We start from the raw sequence: 18,639 nt of genomic DNA on the forward strand, positions 1-18,639 counted from the left end.
TTTTTTGTGTGTGGAAAGGTTCAGCATGGGCTAAACAAAATAATCTGATTTGGGGAATACAAGCAAAAGCTAATAATGCATACAAGCTTTCAAATTACTAGCAAAGGGATTCGAAAACCAGTTCTTGGAGAAAATCCCCGAAGAGGATTGTTCGCCTGCCTAAACGCTCTTCTTATTCATTCCTACTTATGTCACATAAGGGAAGATTTTGGTTTTGGGCTTGCCAGGTAGGTGACATAACCTGGAGCCTTTACAATATGAATAAAAAACTTTCACGATTAAAAAATGTTTACAGATTTCATTGCATTTTATTTTATAATTTGCGGTCCACCAACTCGCACACAAATGATTGATAAATATTTGGGAGGTTTTGAGATGATTGACTGATAAAGTGCACAGTTAGAATAAATTGACAGCGTATCCTGACTAGATTTGATGTCGTTTGCAATCACAGGAGAAAGGTACAGAACTGAACCAGCAAGACGAAAAAAGCAGCAGGTGCAAGGGTGCTGCCTCCAGCCGTGGTGGAGATCATTCTGTCGTGGAGAACCTGTGTGGGCCGGAACACGTCACGGAAGCCGGTCCGGTTTGGGAACATTGTCAGCTGGAGGCAAATAGTGAGCTACTGTCAGTACCATGCAGTTTGGTTTCTTTAAAAAAGTCAACATAACTAATAAATACTATATTTGTATTATTTATTTATTTATTTATTTATTTATTTATTTATTTTCATTTCTTAATCGTCAAAATTTATTTCGTTAAAAATATATATTTTTAAATTTCTTAATCAGCAAAATGTATTTAATTAGAAAAATATTTTTGGAATTTCTTTATCAGGAAAATCAGCTTTTTTTTTTTGTTCCGTCACATGGAATCCTGATAGTGATCAAAGCCAGTACGCGAACGCAATGTTTCGACATAGCGATCAATATCATGTTGACGTACAACATCAATCACAAGACAGGAGGAGCTGATTAGAATCGACAGTTCCACTATGTCGGTACATATTTTTGTCACCGAGTCAGCTTACAAAGAAAATCAGGTATCCACACCCTTCATGACTACCTTACCATGCTGTGATCCACCTTGATTGAGTTTTTGAAAACGGTCCAAACCACAGCTTCGTTGCATGAGGGCGTGGTTAAAGAGCCATTGTAGCGGTAGTAGGAGGTGAGGTCCACATCGCCGAGTAGCTCAGCCAAAGACATCTCCTTCGTGACCTCCACCCGTGAACCTGTTGTTCAGCAAAACCAGTATACAATTTGGCAGTGGCAGAGCTAGAGGGGGGGCTGCAGGGGCTTGCACCTCCCTGATAATTAAATTTGGGGAATATTTGGATTTTTTTTGCACTGAAATTGATGTCAACACATGAAGCTAGCTTGAAATATTCTCTGCATGTCAGAATACCAAAGTTCCACGAGAGATGGGGTGGAAAATGGAAGAGTCGAGTTAAAATGGGACGCTATACAAATAAAGACATACACACCGATACTTTGTATCTCTGCCAGATAACTGATCAATGTTTTCCAGGTAGCAGTCTTTGACGCATCAGAGGAGTCATCAACAGAGTCATGAGAGTCGTCAGACGACTAAATGGAAAAAGGTTGCTTTCGTGAACGAACGATTTGAATCTGTTCACAGCCAGTCGGTGCTGAAATAGTTTTACTTACATCGTCATGTTGCTCTGCAGCACCACTACTTTTTGAACTCGCTGTGGCCTGGAAAGGATTGACAGAATTTATGTTGATGTCAGCAAATGCCACACCCTGACGCTAATTAACAATTATCTACTGGCGTCAAACAAAAATGCATTGTGACTCCGCCCACGAAAATCCACCAATCAGCTCCATAGGTTCTATTGTTAGCAGAAAACAAGATGAGGCCACTTGGGGGGAAATATTTGACCTACATTATGTGTTACACAACAAAAAAACTACATAAATGTGAGCCACCCGTTCACATTTTTGTAAATACTCGATCAGAATCCATAACGTTACCTCAATGAAGAATCCCAACACTGCAAGTCCAGTCGATGTGTTAACCGCCTCTTCTAGAGTTAAATCTTTTCGCTTGTTTACTATGTGCACCTGAAATAAAGAGTTTTGACATTTCAGAAAGTAATAAATGGCGGTTAACGATGTGATTTCAAAGTACCTCCATAGGGAATCGTTTGGAATCGATCGTGTGTTCGGAGCCTTTGGAGTCGTTCGATAAGGAACCCCAGTGGAAGTGGAACTGGAGTGTGGAGTAGACGTAACCCAGGCCGCCCCCGGACACTTCCATCGCACCCTCATTGAGTACAACCTGGACTGTAAAGGGAGACGACATAAATAGTCTGAATATTTATTTTGTTTTACATACCATACTTTTTTTTTTTCCAAATAAAATGATTTTAGTCTCAATTTTTAAAAATACTTTTTAAATGTTGAAAAAAGTGCTTTGAATTATTTTTTTCTCGAACCTCCATTTTTGAAATTGATTCAGATTATTTTTCAAATTTTGAAAATTAAAAAAAAAAAAAAAAACACATGGAAGCACATTAAGGTTGCAGTCAAGTCTTCCATTAAAATAAGAGTAACATTTTCAAATACCGAAGATGTCGTGCAGCTGAAAAAAAACACCGTATTTAAATATATATTAACGATGCTTACGTAAATCGTAAATTTGAAATTACGCTCTAGATAATTGCTTTACATTAAACCATCATCACAAATGTCAAGTGAGCGGGAAGGCTGCGGGCATTTTCTAACCTGTATGGCCTGTATTTGCGATGTATTTGATGACATGTTTGTCGTCAAACTGTGTGAAAGCAAAGCCGTCAAGGTGCTCATCCTTCACGGCTTTCGTCGTCTCGATGTTGACTGGCGATTGGTGCTCGCCGTCGCAGTGCGAGTCCGGCAGAAGGTACCACTTGGTAGGATTGAACTCTACGGAGGCGGCGGCGACAAAACACCATTTTGCGATCGACAAACACAAAATCTAAGGATGGCTTTGACGACGGCTTACCACATTCCTCATCATAGCACCATTGATGACCTAAAGATGGAGAAAGCCAGTGTGATGATCCAATTTCACTTCACTGTTTAGTAAATGAAATGATTTTTTAAATTATTAATTAATTAATTTCACTTATAAATGAAAGCATTTATTATTATTAATGTAATTTCTTTTTATTCAATTATTTGGCAGATGTATGCACTTTATGCATCAAAATAATAGCTTTGTGTTCAACCATTAATTATTATTAATTTCATTTATAAATTAAATTATTTTTGATTATTTTCTTTACTAAAGCCAGTGTGACGATCCAATTTCACCCAAGTGTTTGTTAAATTAAATTATTCATTTTTTCTATGAATTAATTAATTTCACTTGTAAATCAAATTATTTATTATTATTAAATTAATTATAATTAATTATCATTCCTTTTTATTCAATTATTTGGCAAATGTATGCACTTTATGCATCAAAATAATAGCTTTGTGTTCAACCATCAATTATTATTAATATATATAAATTAAATATTTTTTTATTATTAATGTCATTTCTATTTATTCAATTATTTAGCAGATGGATGCACTTTTATGCATCAAAATAATTTGTCTTCAATCATGCAGGGCCGCAAATAAAAAAATATGATTGACAACTCACTCGGAGGGAGAAGAGCAGCTGGAGAAGAAAACACTCGGCGTCCATTGAGGCTTTGCACTGGTCGGTACACATTGGTGAGGCCCGTCTTTAAAGGGAATTGTTGGAGCTGAATGCGGGCAGGGGGTGCAAAAATTGTTACTGTCAATTTCCTTAAGTGTCACACAAATTGTTGACTTTGGGTTTACACCATGTTCAGCTCACTAAGACTTTTCCACATCTTGATTTACTTCCGTTTGTCTCCGTCTTCAGCTGTTTACAGAATACAGACAAGGTCACACTCCCCTACCCTCGTGGGTGCCCCCATACACGTGCGAGGACGGCCGTCACGATCGGATGATGACAAGGATTGCGTTTGGCACTGCTTTAAACAAATCATCTGATCTTGATTAGTTTTTTTTTTGTGTCTAGTCATTCTCACGTGGAGTCTAAAATGATCTAGAGATAATTACAATCGTCAAAGTATAACATTAAGAGTGATGTTAAATGTTAATTGTATGTTTACGATATCTGGATCAAACCCGATGGGTGGCTTGCACAGGCAAGGAGTCTGGGTTTAAATTATTTTTTTTTAGCACAATTTATTAAAAAAAAAAATCCTGGATTTAAATTTCACTGTGTCAGCGGCCTGATTAAACATGTAAGATTTTTTTTTAAATGTGTAGAAAAAGGGGGAAATTCCCACAGAGGTCAAAAGTTGCTTGCAGTTGTTGAAAAAAGAAAAAAAAAAATCTGTCATTGAAGAGGCCTCCGATTTATTAAAAAAAAATCCTGGATTTAAATTTCACACTGTGTCAGCGGCCTGATTAAATATGTAAGTCAGGATTTTTTTTTAAATGTGTAGAAAAAGGGAGGAATTCCCACAGAGGTCAAAAGTTGCTTGTGTTGTTGAAAAAAATTTTTTAAAAAATCTGTCATTGAAGAGGCCTCCGATTTATTAAAAAAAAAAAATCCTGGATTTAAATTTCACACTGTCAGCGGCCTGATTAAACATGCAAGTCAGGATTTTTTTTCTAAATGTGTAGAAAAAGGGGGAAATTCCCACAGAGGTCAAAAGTTGCTTGCACTTGTTGGAAAAAAAAAAAATCTGTCAACACTCAAATTTTGCTGTCAATGGAAAAACCTGAAGTGTGAGTGAATTATTAGGAGCAACTTTTCTCCACTCACCAATATTTTGTGCACCTTGATGGGCTCCTGAAATACCGTCCAGGCTACCGCTTCGTTACAGGAGGGCGTGGTCAGCGAGCCCATGTAGCGAAAATATTTGCTGCGGTCCACGTCACCGATGAGGTCATTTATGGAGATGGCGTGACTCACGTTGACTTCTGTGTCTGTGATGAAAGGCGAACAATTTTTGTGTGTGTTAAAATACAATGTGAAACGGCAAACTTTTGTAGTTGACATTCTTTTTTTTTTTATTTTGCATTACTGCTTCTTAACAAAACTTTTGTACCTGTGGTGTTCAGAAGATAAGAAGTCAAAGCACTCCAAGGACTTGACAAATTGACATCTTCAGTTTCCTAAGAGGAGGACAGCCGTCATTAAATTTTGCAAGTTGAATTTTTTTTCTTCATCTGCACTCACGCTGATGAAGAAGCCAAGGGCGGCGATGCCGGCTTGATCTTCAAGAGCCTGCGCCACGGTCAGACCTTTCTTCAGACTCACAATGTGCATCTGGAAGTTGTTTGGCGACATTTTCATCCGAGGTGTGACTCTCACCACTCAAGAATCCATCTGAATTTTTCATGTCAAACGTACCTCCATGGGGTATCTGTGTCCGTCCACGGTATGTTCCGACCCGGGATGATGCTCCGTGTTGCCCCAGTGGAAATGGAGCTGGATCGTGGAATACGTACCATTCAGTCCACCTCCGCTCACTTCCACCTCGTTGTCATTCAAGATGAATTTGGCTTAGCAAAAAATAATAATAATAATAAGACACAGATGATCATTGCAAATAGAAATGATTTATATTGTACCTGTGTGTCCATTATTTATAAAAGCCCTGAAGCTATTCTGAGACGAGAAGTTGACAAAAGAAAAGCTGAGGAGGTTTTCGTCCTTCTCAACGTGGCTGGTTTGTATGTCGACGGGGGATTGCCTTCGACCCCCGCAGAAGGAGCCGGCCAGGTCAGGCCAGTGGCTGGGTGTGTGTTCTGTTCAAAGAGGGGGAAGGTCGTCAAAAATTGTCGCCCCCCCCAGTTTTTAAACACACAAATGGCCGCTTACTCACCGCAGCCTGTGTAGCACCACGTACTCGCAGCAACTGATTTCCCGGGGGGGAGGGGTGAGGGAAGATATTCAGTTTAATTCATGTTAAAAATGCACCGATACTACAACATCGATACCACTTCAACAGATGTCTTCATTCAACAATGTGTTCAGTTCTCGAAATGTCTCGTCGATGGATTTCACTCACCATTATTTATGAGCACACTCAGGCACAGCACGATAAAGGAAAAATGCATCTTAAAAAAAAATGTTAATAACTCAACTCAATAAACATTTATTTCACAGATCAGGCGCGTAATATAATAATAATATAAATAAGAGGTGCGTCTTACCTTATCAATCAGGCCTTAAAAGTTATGAGGGTTAAAATATATATAAATATTCTTGTTAAATCTTAAACACCACGCCAAATCCGAATGGAAAAAGTGTCACAATCCAGTTTGTAATATAGAGCAGGAGGGATTTTGAAGGGAGGGGTCACTGTGTACAATGACAACATTTAATTTGGATAGGGGAGACAGGAAACATGACCAAGCTTTTTTTTTTTTCGTTTTCTTGTAGTCAGATCTTTGCTAGCATAATAAATTACAACTTTTTTTTTGTTTTGTTTGCAGCCCATCAACTCACTTTGGTGGGCCGCAAAATGACAACATAAGTTTTTTTTAAAGGACAATAAAAGGATTTGATTGGCTCTCCTTCCTTTGAGGTAAGCGGCCATAATCGCACGTGTAAATAAGCGTGAAATCCCACTAAATCGTGAATCGGACCATATACAAACAACTCTTAAGGTTCTTTTGTAAACTGACATTAGAGAATCAAAATAAAACTCTCGGGATTATCCGCAGGCCCAACAACATAAGAGGCATCGTTTCAGAAAAGAGTATCTGATTATGTCATTACAAAAGTGTTTTTTTTTAAGAATTCAAATGTATTGATATATTTCATTAATTAAATCTCCATTCTTAGGTTACATAAAGCAACACTGTCCAAATTTAGTCCTCGTTGCTATGTTCCCAAAAGACATTGCAAAGATTAATTTCGACCTGAGTAATTTGTTGCCGCCCGTTCATACTCGACGACAAGGGATGTCAAAGGACCGACTCAACAGGTTCGGATGACCTGTGTGGCATGTGAACTTGGAGACAAAGACAAAACAAACAAAGATTTATCGTCAGACAAAAAAAAAACTGTTAATTAATAAACGGGACAAATTTTGCATAATTATGAATTTGCATCATCATTTAATCACTAAAACTTCATTTTCATTGCTAATAATAATTTTTACTTTCCGTGGCATTCATCCGTGAAGTATGACAAACGCAAACAAATTGAAAACAAACTAATTAAGACTCGTTCATTAAAATATTTTCTCAACGTTTCATACACATGGTTTTCATACAACAGGTCCATCTGGATTGTTTTCGTAATCCTGAAAACCAATGAGACATGATTTGTGTAAAATTCAACACCAGCTCTTGCGGATTATTTCAATTTTTTAAATCCACAATTAGTCAAAAATGTTTGTGGGAGAATTATCGCTTGAGAATTATTTATTTTTTTGCGTAGGATCTGCGAAAATCTGATCAGATGTGCAAAAATAGGGCGTTGTGCACCAACCTTTTTTTTTCTTCTAATGACTCATCGTTAATGGTGAAGATTTTCTTAATGGTGAGGATTAACTTCACAACACTGTGCCAGTTTTTTTTTTTTATGTGGCAGCAAGCTGGATTGGACAAACCGGTTAAAAAAAAAAAGTGTCCTTGTCGGAAACTTTTATTGACTGGAAAAAACAAATCACGTTTAGCAAATTCTGCTGAGTCATTATTCTCACCTCCGCAATATTTTGATTTAACTATTTTTATTATGACTTTTTTATGATTTCCCGGCTTTTGTTTATACACGCACCAAAACTTGTTTCATTCACCAACATTAGATTCTCACGCAGAGAAACATTGGTTCTAAATTAACCATTATTGTTTGCTAACACTCGCTAGATCAATCATGTCGGTCCATGTGTACATTTTGTAAATGACATTTTATTGTAAAACATTAAAACAGTGAAAGTAAAAAAAAAATACTTTCCTCAAGTAGCGTGACTCTTATCGACAACATAAAGTGACAACAAATATAAAGTCAGCATCAAATGTGAATTAGCCTCCACCCGTGTTAAACATTTTCCAGTTGTAAACTATAAATATAGTTTGGCATTTGAAAATAAAAACATTGCACTTAAAAAAAAAAAAAACAGTACTGTATTCGATAATGTAACAATATTGATAGCTTCTAGTGAGTAACTTTTGGCAGGCAGTTGGCATGGCAACCGTTAAGGTCTTTTTGGGACACGCCCCCTCTCCTCAAGAAGATGGTATGAATGAATCTGTGTAAAAAAAAAAATAATAATAATAATAATAAAAAGTGTGATAAGTAGTAGTGAGAATAATATCGGAACGTACCTCTCAGGTTTGGGGGGGGCCGAGGGGGTTTGAATGTGCCGCCTTGCGCCAAAGTATCCACAATCCAGCTTAGTGCGCTGGAGCAATATTCCATCTGTGGGAGAAAAATATTCATAAACACGACCGATCGATCATTTTCCAATTGCATTTTTTCTACCTCATTCTCTAAAGTCCTGAGTCTGTGGTCAAAGTCTCGGCCCTCAGTCAGATATTTCATCACACCGTCCACCCTGCAAAAAAAACGACATTTTATTCCCAACGTAAATTCTACTCGGATTGAAATGGCTCACGTGGTGGACATGCGCTTGAGTCTCTCCGAGTCGCTGCTCTTTTGGATTTTGCTTTGAGTGCTTAAGAATTCTTCTTTTTGGATGGTTTCCCACGTCATGAGTCGGTTTGCCGTCTTGCCTTTGAGTTGCAACACTGCCAAGACGCAAATAAATTCAGCCTTGTGCCGACATTGATGGACAGGAAAAAATAAATAAATAAATAAAAACACAGACCAAAGTGGTGGATCTTGACAGACGAGACCTTGCGGATATTCCTCTTGATGAAGAGGTTGATGTGAGAGAGGAAGATGAAGGGCGGGGCCAGGGAGGGGCGCGAGTGGTACTGGACGATGAGGTTGTAGCGTTGGAACTTCCAGTAGATGTCACTGTTGGCTTGGACCTCATTGAAAGTGTAACTGCAAAAACAAAACATAGGAGTGATGGAAAAAAAAAAAAAATGGAGGAGGAAGGGGGGTGAGATGTCTACCTGAACATGGCAATGAGAAGATTGATAAGCAGGATGTTGGTGACCAGCAGGTAAACAACCAGCAGGATTACCACCAGCCAGTTACTTTTCGTAATCCGACACGGTTCTGCACCGGCGTCAATCAGCGTCACGTTACTGGTGCACGGCATGTCCCAATCCTTCCCCACTGGGAAGATTAAAAACTGTTAGAGAGAATTGCAAAAAAAAAAAAATGGTCGCCATCGTGCATCGCTACCATCCATTTCTTCCACGGGGATCTGTCCAAATATATGCAAGTAGGGCCTGTAGAAAACCCGGCGGAAAATACGATCGGGTCGGGGGTCGTAGGAGTACAGCAAAGCCTGATTGGCTATGCCGTAAGCCATCAGCCACACCCCCAGGAAGAAGAGGAAGAAGAAGACATCCTTCATCTAAAATACAAAAAAAAAATCCTTTGGTATCTTCTTAAGGTGTTTCATCAATTTTTATTCTTACCATTTTTCCCACTATGATAATTTTGGGTCCTAGCTGCTTGTGAATGGCAAAGATATGAATGAGGCGGAGTGTGAACACCATGTAATCCACACACAGAACTTCTCTGCCAAATTCATAAGACCAGTTGAACATCCTACAAGACAAATATTTTTTTTACGTCAGCCATTGTTTGTTTGCTCAGGTGAGAATCTCTCACGAATGTTATTTAAACAATCACGGGTACAATGTGTACTGAAGTAATGACCTGGAGTTGACTTGTCTTTATCCTTAATTAAAAAATCACACCCATTGGAAAGATGTCAATTCTAGCAACGTCATGTCCGCCAAAAACTGGTGCGACGGGAAAACTAGCAAAAGTGACATTAGTGGAGAGGATCTCTATGGTGACTATTTAAAAACATAATAGGTGACACGCCGGGAAATATTCCAAGAATGTCAATCGGTTCAATTAAGGTTGAACTTTGAATTTGCAACGCGTGGATGAATCACTACCTGCAGATTAAGCCGATGATGAACAGTACAATGGCGGTGAGGTCACATTTGTTCCAAACATCTTGAATGTACACTCGGAGTCTTTGGCGCAAAGTCTTCGTCCCTAAAAAGAAGGTCTTGGCAAAGAAAGACATTAGTTAAAAAGACATTGTGGGAATTGCAATCTTGGTGATGGGAGGGGGGGGGGGGGTGAAATTACCTCTCGTATCTCCTCACACACCATGGTGAAGACCCAGAAATAAAGCACCAGCTCAGTTATGGCGGGACCCGAGGGGGGCGGCGGTTTGAAATCCACCAGCAGCACGTAGGCGAAAAGCAGCAGAAAGAGGAAGTACATGAGGACGTTCCCCAAAAAGGAGGTGACTGGCGCGAACCAGAACTGACGCCATCTGGACACGATGAACGGCCGCGCAGGAGCTCTTGGGGCGAGAGGTCGGCCTGGACGAAAACTCCAATGAGGATTTTAGACATCTTCACAAAACGGGGGTGACTCACCTCTGATGGTGGCAGTTCTGGGAGTGTAGAGTCCTTGGGAGTCTGCTTCACTTGAGGTGGAACCAAAATATGATTTCAGTTTTGTGGACGCCATTAAAGATGAAATTTGCTACGAGTTGATTACATGTGCTTGATGTCAGAGAAGGAGAAGACGGTGGTGCCGTAGAGGCTGTTGTCTCGACCCACGGGGTCCTCGCTGGGATTGAAATTTTTCTCCTGTGGGTTCTCCTCTGGTGTCCTGCAAGGTGGAAGGAACACCCCGATATATATATATATACACACAAGTCACGGATATTCTTCACGAGAAGTTACCTGAAGGAGATCAAGTTGGTGTAGCAGAGGACGGGGCAGAAGAAGGTGAGCAAGAGTTTCCACACTTCTGTGTTCCTCTTCATGTCACCCCACCAAATTTGGGACAACAGAGACTGAAAGAGGAAAAAGATTCCGTTCTAAGAGATCTGCCCGTGCGTTGGTGGGAACAAAGCGAGTCACCTGGACTCCATCGTGGCTGAAGAAAAGACGCGCGTCCGCACTCATGCCCATTTGGAGGCAAGTGGTCCCGCACCACACCGGCGATTTGCGAATCAGTAAAGTGAAGGAACGACTTTCGTTGCTACGGTAACAAGAACTGAAGACATCTGAAATTCAGGAAATAAATAATAAAATATGAAATAACCACACAAAATGACGCTATTTGACTTTAGCTTAATATTGCTAAATGTTTCTGCTTTTACCATGTGCAAGATTCTCAAATTTCTGGGCCATCTCCTTCATCGAGAGTTTGGTTTCCGTCTCAGTTTCCAATTTGGAAAGTTCTCTTAGAATCTTGCAGCCACTCAATGCGCTCAGTACAGACTCTCCTGTCTGGAAAGAAGAAATAGAAAAGTTCTTTCGAGAATCTTTTGTTCTTTAAATGAGTCCATCTTCTATCTACCATCTCCCAGAAGAAAGTGGCCATCTCGCTGCGGTTCTGGAGGACGGCCCAGATGAAGAGAGAAGCCCAGGGGTAGAGGCAACGCTTCTCCCGATACAAACAGTCGCCACGCAGCAGCTTACTGGCGCGCTGGAAAGACAACAAACAGGTTGGATATGTTCAATAAAGAGAGATCATATAAAAAAAAAATGGTGATAATCTCAACCCTCTCCCACATTGAAATTGATAGAAACACATACATGCAAAGGTTTTGAGATTTGTAGGTGTTTTATATTTATATTATTTATCGTTATAATATATATCTACTATAACGATAAATAATAATATAATATTACCTATATCTGATATAGGTCATATAAATATTAACATAATATAATATAATATAATATAATATAATATAATATAATATAATATAATATAATATAATATAATATAATATAATATAATATAATATAATATAATATAATATAGTCATGCTGCAGGGCAAAAATACACGTACACGTACGGTACCGGACTGAAACCATGTAAATTGATGGTGGAATGATGTTTTGAATTGCTCTATCGCCATCTCGTGGTTAAAATTTTGAACGACATGCTTAAACTGCTATAATACAATATGATATATTAAATGTTTATATTATTTAGAGTTGTAGTAGATGTAGTTAATGCAAATCATAAAATAAATCATAAAATATACAATAATAAAATGAATAAAAAAATAATAATAATAATTATCACTGTCATTATAAGTCTTATTATTGTTATTATTTTTATTGTTAATTTCATTTATTATTATTTTATGATTTATAATAACTACATCTATTATAACTATAACTAATATAAACATTTTATATATTGTATTGTATTCTATTATAGCGGTTTAAGCATGTCATTCAAACTTTAACCACAAGACGGCGATAGAGCAATTGAAAACATCATTCCACCATCAATTTACATGATTTCAGTCCAGTGCAGTAAATTGGAATTTTTGCCCCGCAGCAATGCTATATTATATTATATTATATTATATTATATTATATTATATTATATTATATTATATTATATTATATTATATTATATTATATTTACTTATTGACTTCGACTGCCGTGTGTTTTCAATCATGCAAACTGATCATCTTAATGTAAAACCCCGATAAATAAATGAATGAATAAACAAATAATTACCCTCATTGCTCTCCTCTTGGATGTGATTTGCTCCAAATCCAATGGAGCATAATAAAATGGCTGGCAGACGTCACCCATTAACAATTCTAGCACTCTTGACACCTATGGAGAAAAGGAAACATAACAAAATAAATCATAAAGATTGGCACACATTTCAAATGTTCCAGAATGGTTACCAAAAAAAAAAAAATTCACCTCAAAAAGACTGAGCTCAGACACTGGTCCACTGTGAATATTCCCAGCTGCACTTTTGCCGGGACTCTCCGGCATGGGCGACGGCGTACCGAGTCTTTCCATCAAGCGGCGCTGGAGAAGCTGGTAGAGAAGTGTCCCATCAGCCACTGATCTGTAGAGGCTCTCCAATCGGCCGTAGGTCAGGTAGTCCAGGATGTTGAGGCCATTCTCGGTGAAGAGGCGCACAAACTGAGGCTTGTCGTTGACCAGGGCGTCGGTCATGGAGTCTTCCAGGTCTTCGTACTGGTTGAGGTCATTTTACAATTTGTGACATTTCTGACTCTCAGTGTCGTTTCCACTCACCCTCCACTGGATGTCTCCATTGAAGAGTTCGCTTTTTGCAATGTCGACCCTGTTCCACGTGACGGCCAGTTTCAGCTCTTCATTGTACGGGCTGTGGTCGACCGACACCCGCTGTTTAGATGCTGGGAAGTGGTACGGTGTTTAAAATTAGGCTACCACCTGAAACGTGTCTTCAACGTGGATTAGATATTTGGACTTTACCTCCCACTAGAGCTTTGAGCAACACTGTGTCAAAGTCGTTGGGGCCCTCCTGCTCTCCGTGGTAGATGGTGATCAGGTCTTTGTTTTGGTAGATGCTCAGAGCCTGGAGAAGTCCACAAAGTGTTGAACAAAGTGTTTGTTGTTTCAAGAGCAGCGGTGTCTCGTGGATGGTGTTGCACATGAGGAAAAAAAATTAAGGGGCTATTGTAGCAAGGGATATCTTGTGAGCGTTTATCCCCTCTGCAAATTACTTGGCAACATTCCATGTCTGTTATGAAATATCCTGTCTGTGCTTCGATGGAATTTTGAGCCCAGCGGCATTAAAAGAAAGGTCAAAAGTCAGAGGTTCATCTATTGAAGGGTACAACTGGGGGTGGACAAACTTTGGCGCTCATGGAACGAATTTTGAAAGCAGACACAGGTAAAATAATTCATTTGAATCATACCATAATAATTAATTAATTCAAATAAATTGATTTTTTAAATAAAATCATAATACCAATTATTTAATCAAATAATATTTGCCCACTTACTGGTGGGCCTTCCAGCTTGCTGCTTATAAAAAAAAAAAAAAAATCATTTTGAAAGCAGACAGGTAAAATAATTCATTTGAATCATACCATAATAATTAATTAATTCAAATAAATTGATTTTTAAAATAAAGTCATACCAATTATTTAATAAAATAATAATATTTGCCCACTTACTGCTGGGCCTTCCTGCTTATAAAAAAAAAAAAAAAAAAAGATTAAAATAAAATAAAAACAATAACAACAGGTGTGAATAGAGGTGTTGCACTTACACGCTCAACAAGTTTGTCCGTCTCCACTTCGGAGGGAAAATATTTGCGAACTCGTTCTGCCACTCTGTCTTTCAGATCCACACTGGGCCCGGCCTCACTGTCACCCTCGCCGGAAGACTGGACGACCGGCGCTAACGATAAATTCTTCACGATGTCACTCAGGAAGTCGGCCGTGCCTCCTGAGCCTGCTAGCACCAACCAGGGCATGGAGCTCTTCAGAGAGAGATCAATTCTCTGGTAACAAAGGAAATAGGAACATGTTTCTTCAGGGTGTGGTTTTTTTTTTTGTAGCGTTCACACAAAAAAACTGAATGACCCAACACGGTTTTACCTCGAGTAGAGTTGCATCTCCTGAGACCAGCATGCAAAGAACTGGGATGTCGATACTGCCGCTGCCTAAAAAAAAAAATAAAACGGGACAGAAGGAAGTCTATGTGTAAGAATATTAGTGCTGGGAATTAAAAAAAAGTCTACACACCGCTGTTCAAATGTTTTTGTGTTGTAATGAGAAAAAAATTCAAGTATTTCAAAACTTTTCCCCAAAAAACAGTCTTTGCAAAAGTGTGCACACCCTCTTATTATTGTGGATGTGTTCTTCTTCTTCTTCAAAAAAAATTAAAAATTGTCCAAAATGCTATGATTTATGATCAATGCATACATTTCTTTTTGTCAGGCATGAGTTAAAGCAGTTTAAGCATTTGGTTCATTTCTGTTGTTGCACTGCTCTTGACTTGACGTGTCAAAAGCAAGCCCGGGCATGCAAAGGCTGCCAGGATCATCACATACCTTCAGTTCAGGAGTCAACACAATAAATTCAGCATAACACATTACGGGGTAGTAAAGCGTGATTCATTAGGGAGTAAGATCCGTGCTTTCTTTGAATTCCGGTTGGATCCTTGTAAAACTACTTGCAAGAATAACAACAAGAGGGAGGGGGGGGGGGCACAATGGAGGCAGCTGACCTTCGGATTGAATGTATAAAAAAAAAAAAAATTCAGCTACACAATGGGCTCTATTTAAAACAGCAGTTACCCCAAATGCCCGTGCGCTGGTGGGAGATGTAGTCCTCCAGTTTGGCCCTGAAGCCCGTCTCGCCACCTCTACGTCCCATGCTGCCGTCATCCACCAGCAGGAAAGCCTGATAATTGTTATCCAGGCAGCACGAGTCCCGGGTTATGTTCTGGACATAATACTTGGCAGGAAAACTGCCCTGCAAGAAGAAGAATCAAGGGAAAGGTTCGTGGCAGGTGTTCCTTCAGTAAAAGTCAAGGAACTCTGTTTTGGAGATTCCGAGATAGAAGTATTGGGCCATCTGCAGAAGGTGAAAACTAGCTTCTAAATCCAATTGGGTGAGAGTGGGAGGACAACCTGTTCATTGACCAGCTGCTGGCGGTTGTGGACGAGTCCCCAGGGAGCGACACCCAGAGCCACCACCTTACTGAGGGAGAGCGACGACGCCGCGGTGGCGTGATCCCTCACCGCCTCGCCGACGCACCTGCCGACACCTTCGCGCAGGCCCGGCGTGAAGATCCAAGCTCCTGAAAAGGCGCAAGAAATGTTGATTGGTCCCTAGGAAGAAAACCAGCAATCAAAAGAAACCGCGTTATTATTTTCGCTTTGATCCGAAGTCTTCCGAGAGGAAAGCTGGTAGGAATGACCTCAGATGGCGGGAGAACAGCGTGTGCCACCTGCATTTGGCAAACTAGTCAGGAAGAAAAGCCCATTGTCGTTCCAAATTTAACTTCACACCCTCAAGGAGGCCCTGGCTTTATTGGCATGGCCTTTTTTGTTTCCAAGTGCAAAAACACTTTTCACATGATCTTAGAAAAGGTCAGCGCGATGAGTCATCGATGTGATTGTTGTAGCCCGTCGTTTGGTGTTTTTACCTGTGCTTTGGGAGGCTTTAACCAGACCCTGCCTGATGACCTCCCGGACCCACGTCTTCACCTTCGTCCTGCCTTCGCCACCCACGACGGACACCACCAAGTTCGGAGCGGGCAGACCCCAGTGGGCGGTCATCAGGGTGTAGACCATAGACGGCGGTGTGTCCCATGACAAGCGTAAAAACTAGTACACGTACAAATAAAATAATTCACGTTAAGTGCCGCGGAGTAATAGGATCGATCAGAACCAAAGAAAAACACCCACGTAGCTATGCCGCTTGCTGGCGCCTGCAAACTGCAACTCTCCGAAGGCATCCGTTGGGTATTCGGAGGAGTGCTGGGCGCTGTCCCAGTGATTGACAATGGCCGTGCTGAAAAAGTCGCCGAGAGCCACGGAGGCATGTGTATCTCTTGTCCCCCCGCACTGGCACAAGGCGCCATTACTAAAAAAAAATGGAGGAATTCAAGTCAATAAAAAAGCATGAGATATATGAATGTCATAGTACCTGAAAGAATCTTCCACAAAGGTGGTGCAAATTCTTTTCTTGAAGATTTTCGGGATCCAGCTCTGGAAAACATATTTAAGGTCACTTCAAATTAAATTCTGAGCTTGATGGAGATGGAAAATCTAATCATGGCACGTTGTTAGTTCATAAAAAAAAATAGCTGCTGTTACACTAGTGAGGCATGCAGGATTTAAACACTCGACTGTGACTTATGACAAGGTGATGCAGTTTGCCCAAGTGTGTGTATGTGAAGAGAGTGTGAAGACTTGAAATGGGTGAATGTTAAAAGCATTATAAATTGCAAAATACACTTATTTTTTTGCTCCAAAGTCACAAATAGAATATAAATATGACAACATAAGTGGTTATTTCTACACAGGCTGTAATGTATAAAACTGTACATTTACTGTAGTAGAAGAGACAAATAATAGATTGATTTTACATAATGCATAACTTATAAGTAAATATTATTTATTATTCAAATATAAAATAACTTTTTTTGCTCGAGGAAAAAGTATTTAATAATTGTGTGAAGAAGGCTGCGTTTCATTTTTTGTTTGAGAAAGTACTACCACGTGATACCAAAACACGACAGCTGAGCAAATAGAAATGGGACGCGGCCATTGTGATAACTCATTTCGGTACTGTACTGTACTTTGATGTTCGAGAAAAACGGCGGAAAGTTTTTCGCCGAGTTTTTAACGTGTAGTCCATTCAAAACTGGACTTTGTCTCATGTTTTGCTTCTTAAAAAGACACCCCCAGACAGCGTTGAAAGCAGGTGACAGCTTAAAGTGACAACACAACACTATTGTTTCGTGTAAATTCCGATAGCCGTTTTTGTTAAGCTAGCTTTTGACACTATCGGATGCTAACTTCTCCCGCGTAACGCGATAAACGCAAAATTATCATTTAGAAGCGTCTTGGCTAAACGCCAACGTCTTCCAGAAATATTTTTTAAATGCCCTCGCGTTTGATAAGGAAAACGCAAACGCGCAATGCTTGAATGGGCGCTAACACGGACGCGTCATTGTGACTCATTCAATGTCTGTAAATTTTCACAACTACTAGTTCCTCCACAATTGCAAAAACTTTTTTTCCGCCCTCACCTGGTCCTTTTCAGATTTGTTGTTTTTGTGTCCGCCGTCTGCTACGTCTCCAGTGTCTCTCATGCTTTCTTTTTTTTCCCCCTCAGAGGAAGATGTCAGGAAGGAACATAAACTGTGGATTTTTTTTAACCATAATTGACTGACTATTTCCCCTTCCGATTTGATCACAGTTTCTCAGTTCGTGCAGACGAAGCAAGGAAGGTGCAGAGCAAGAAAAGCGCCCAGGTAAGGGTGTGGTTGGAAGAAGCAAATACTGTCTGAACCTCCCACAATCTCACAACCACACAAATATCACACTTGATTCTTGGGGAGCTCAATTTATTGGAGAGCACTTCTAATGTTTGTCCAGTTTAAACATACTTGCGATAAGCCTCTTGGATCAACATTGCCTCTAATACATGCTGTCAAATTTTTAAACATGAAGACTCTTGCACAGGACTAAAAATATCACACTTGAGCCTGGATTATTCATGTGGGAAGGGAAAAGCGCAGCCACACAAGCTGTCATGTTTTGCCATGGTTTTAATCAGAACATAAATATATTACTGTAAATACAATTAAATAGATTTCTTTGAAAGCATTATTAAATATATACTTGCAGATAATATACATCCATAACAAGTACCAGTCAATCAGAATGTTTTGAACATAATAGAGGAGTTTGGTACGTCGTCCCGCCAATCTTATCTGCCGAATGAATTGGGATCACTCACGTCACTGGATTTTTCTTTTCCGTTACTTTTGCCTATGTTGTTTAAAGTGTTGGCCAAATTGTGGACGTGACAGGTGCTCAAATTGCATTCGGGCTGGGGTGCGCGCCTCTGGCGAAGAAGTAGTCTTCCTGCCGAGCTGTTGGTATAAGAGGAAAGGGTGTGTTAGTAATGTAAAAAGAATAAAATAAACATTGGAACTGGAAATGTGCGTTGCTAGACA

General features: G+C 39.7%; 3 protein-coding genes across 3 annotated transcripts in view; 1 reads left to right on the plus strand and 2 right to left on the minus strand.

The window, feature by feature from the left end:
* LOC125990902 (integrin alpha-M) overlaps positions 1-18,639 on the plus strand; it is a 58,747-nt gene that overhangs the window by 38,466 nt on the left and 1,642 nt on the right. The window lies entirely within an intron of this gene.
* LOC125990914 (uncharacterized) lies at positions 287-6,357 on the minus strand. The gene is made up of 17 exons (XM_049758303.2): positions 6,213-6,357; positions 6,068-6,116; positions 5,882-5,914; positions 5,628-5,804; positions 5,407-5,558; positions 5,233-5,322; positions 5,102-5,168; positions 4,816-4,979; positions 3,652-3,757; positions 3,007-3,036; positions 2,751-2,927; positions 2,155-2,309; positions 1,998-2,087; positions 1,671-1,718; positions 1,487-1,589; positions 1,071-1,234; positions 287-604 (listed from the first exon to the last, which is right to left on the minus strand). Exons 2-17 carry the CDS (start codon positions 6,114-6,116, stop codon positions 449-451), a joined length of 1,761 nt encoding a protein of 586 aa, XP_049614260.1. The 5' UTR covers positions 6,213-6,357; the 3' UTR covers positions 287-448.
* On the minus strand, positions 7,897-17,851 carry LOC125990901 (transient receptor potential cation channel subfamily M member 4). Its single transcript, XM_049758251.1, has 28 exons — positions 17,707-17,851; positions 16,599-16,660; positions 16,358-16,535; positions 16,096-16,276; positions 15,578-15,747; positions 15,242-15,419; positions 14,541-14,605; positions 14,210-14,443; positions 13,408-13,510; positions 13,207-13,328; positions 12,865-13,146; positions 12,670-12,771; positions 11,485-11,613; positions 11,285-11,414; positions 11,043-11,188; positions 10,863-10,975; positions 10,675-10,788; positions 10,551-10,600; positions 10,255-10,493; positions 10,056-10,171; positions 9,564-9,696; positions 9,325-9,499; positions 9,090-9,255; positions 8,837-9,018; positions 8,624-8,756; positions 8,491-8,563; positions 8,334-8,427; positions 7,897-8,257 (listed from the first exon to the last, which is right to left on the minus strand). Exons 1-28 carry the CDS (start codon positions 17,767-17,769, stop codon positions 8,235-8,237), a joined length of 3,756 nt encoding a protein of 1,251 aa, XP_049614208.1. The 5' UTR covers positions 17,770-17,851; the 3' UTR covers positions 7,897-8,234.

Source organism: Syngnathus scovelli, chromosome 21 (genome assembly GCF_024217435.2).
Source record: "Syngnathus scovelli strain Florida chromosome 21, RoL_Ssco_1.2, whole genome shotgun sequence".
Classification (NCBI taxonomy): domain Eukaryota; kingdom Metazoa; phylum Chordata; class Actinopteri; order Syngnathiformes; family Syngnathidae; genus Syngnathus; species Syngnathus scovelli.

Coding starts and splice junctions, on each gene's coding strand:
- LOC125990901 (XM_049758251.1), bottom strand. CDS start 17,769: ATGAGAGACACTGGAGACGTAGCAGACGGCGGACACAAAAACAACAAA. Junction 9,256..9,324: donor CCCCGTGGAAGAAATGGATG/GTAGCGATGCAC, acceptor TAATCTTCCCAG/TGGGGAAGGATTGGGACATG. Junction 8,564..8,623: donor CTCAAGCGCATGTCCACCAC/GTGAGCCATTTC, acceptor TTTTTTTTGCAG/GGTGGACGGTGTGATGAAAT.
- LOC125990914 (XM_049758303.2), bottom strand. CDS start 6,116: ATGCATTTTTCCTTTATCGTGCTGTGCCTGAGTGTGCTCATAAATAAT. Junction 4,980..5,101: donor TTATCTTCTGAACACCACAG/GTACAAAAGTTT, acceptor CTTTCATCACAG/ACACAGAAGTCAACGTGAGT. Junction 2,928..3,006: donor GTGCTATGATGAGGAATGTG/GTAAGCCGTCGT, acceptor CCGCCTCCGTAG/AGTTCAATCCTACCAAGTGG.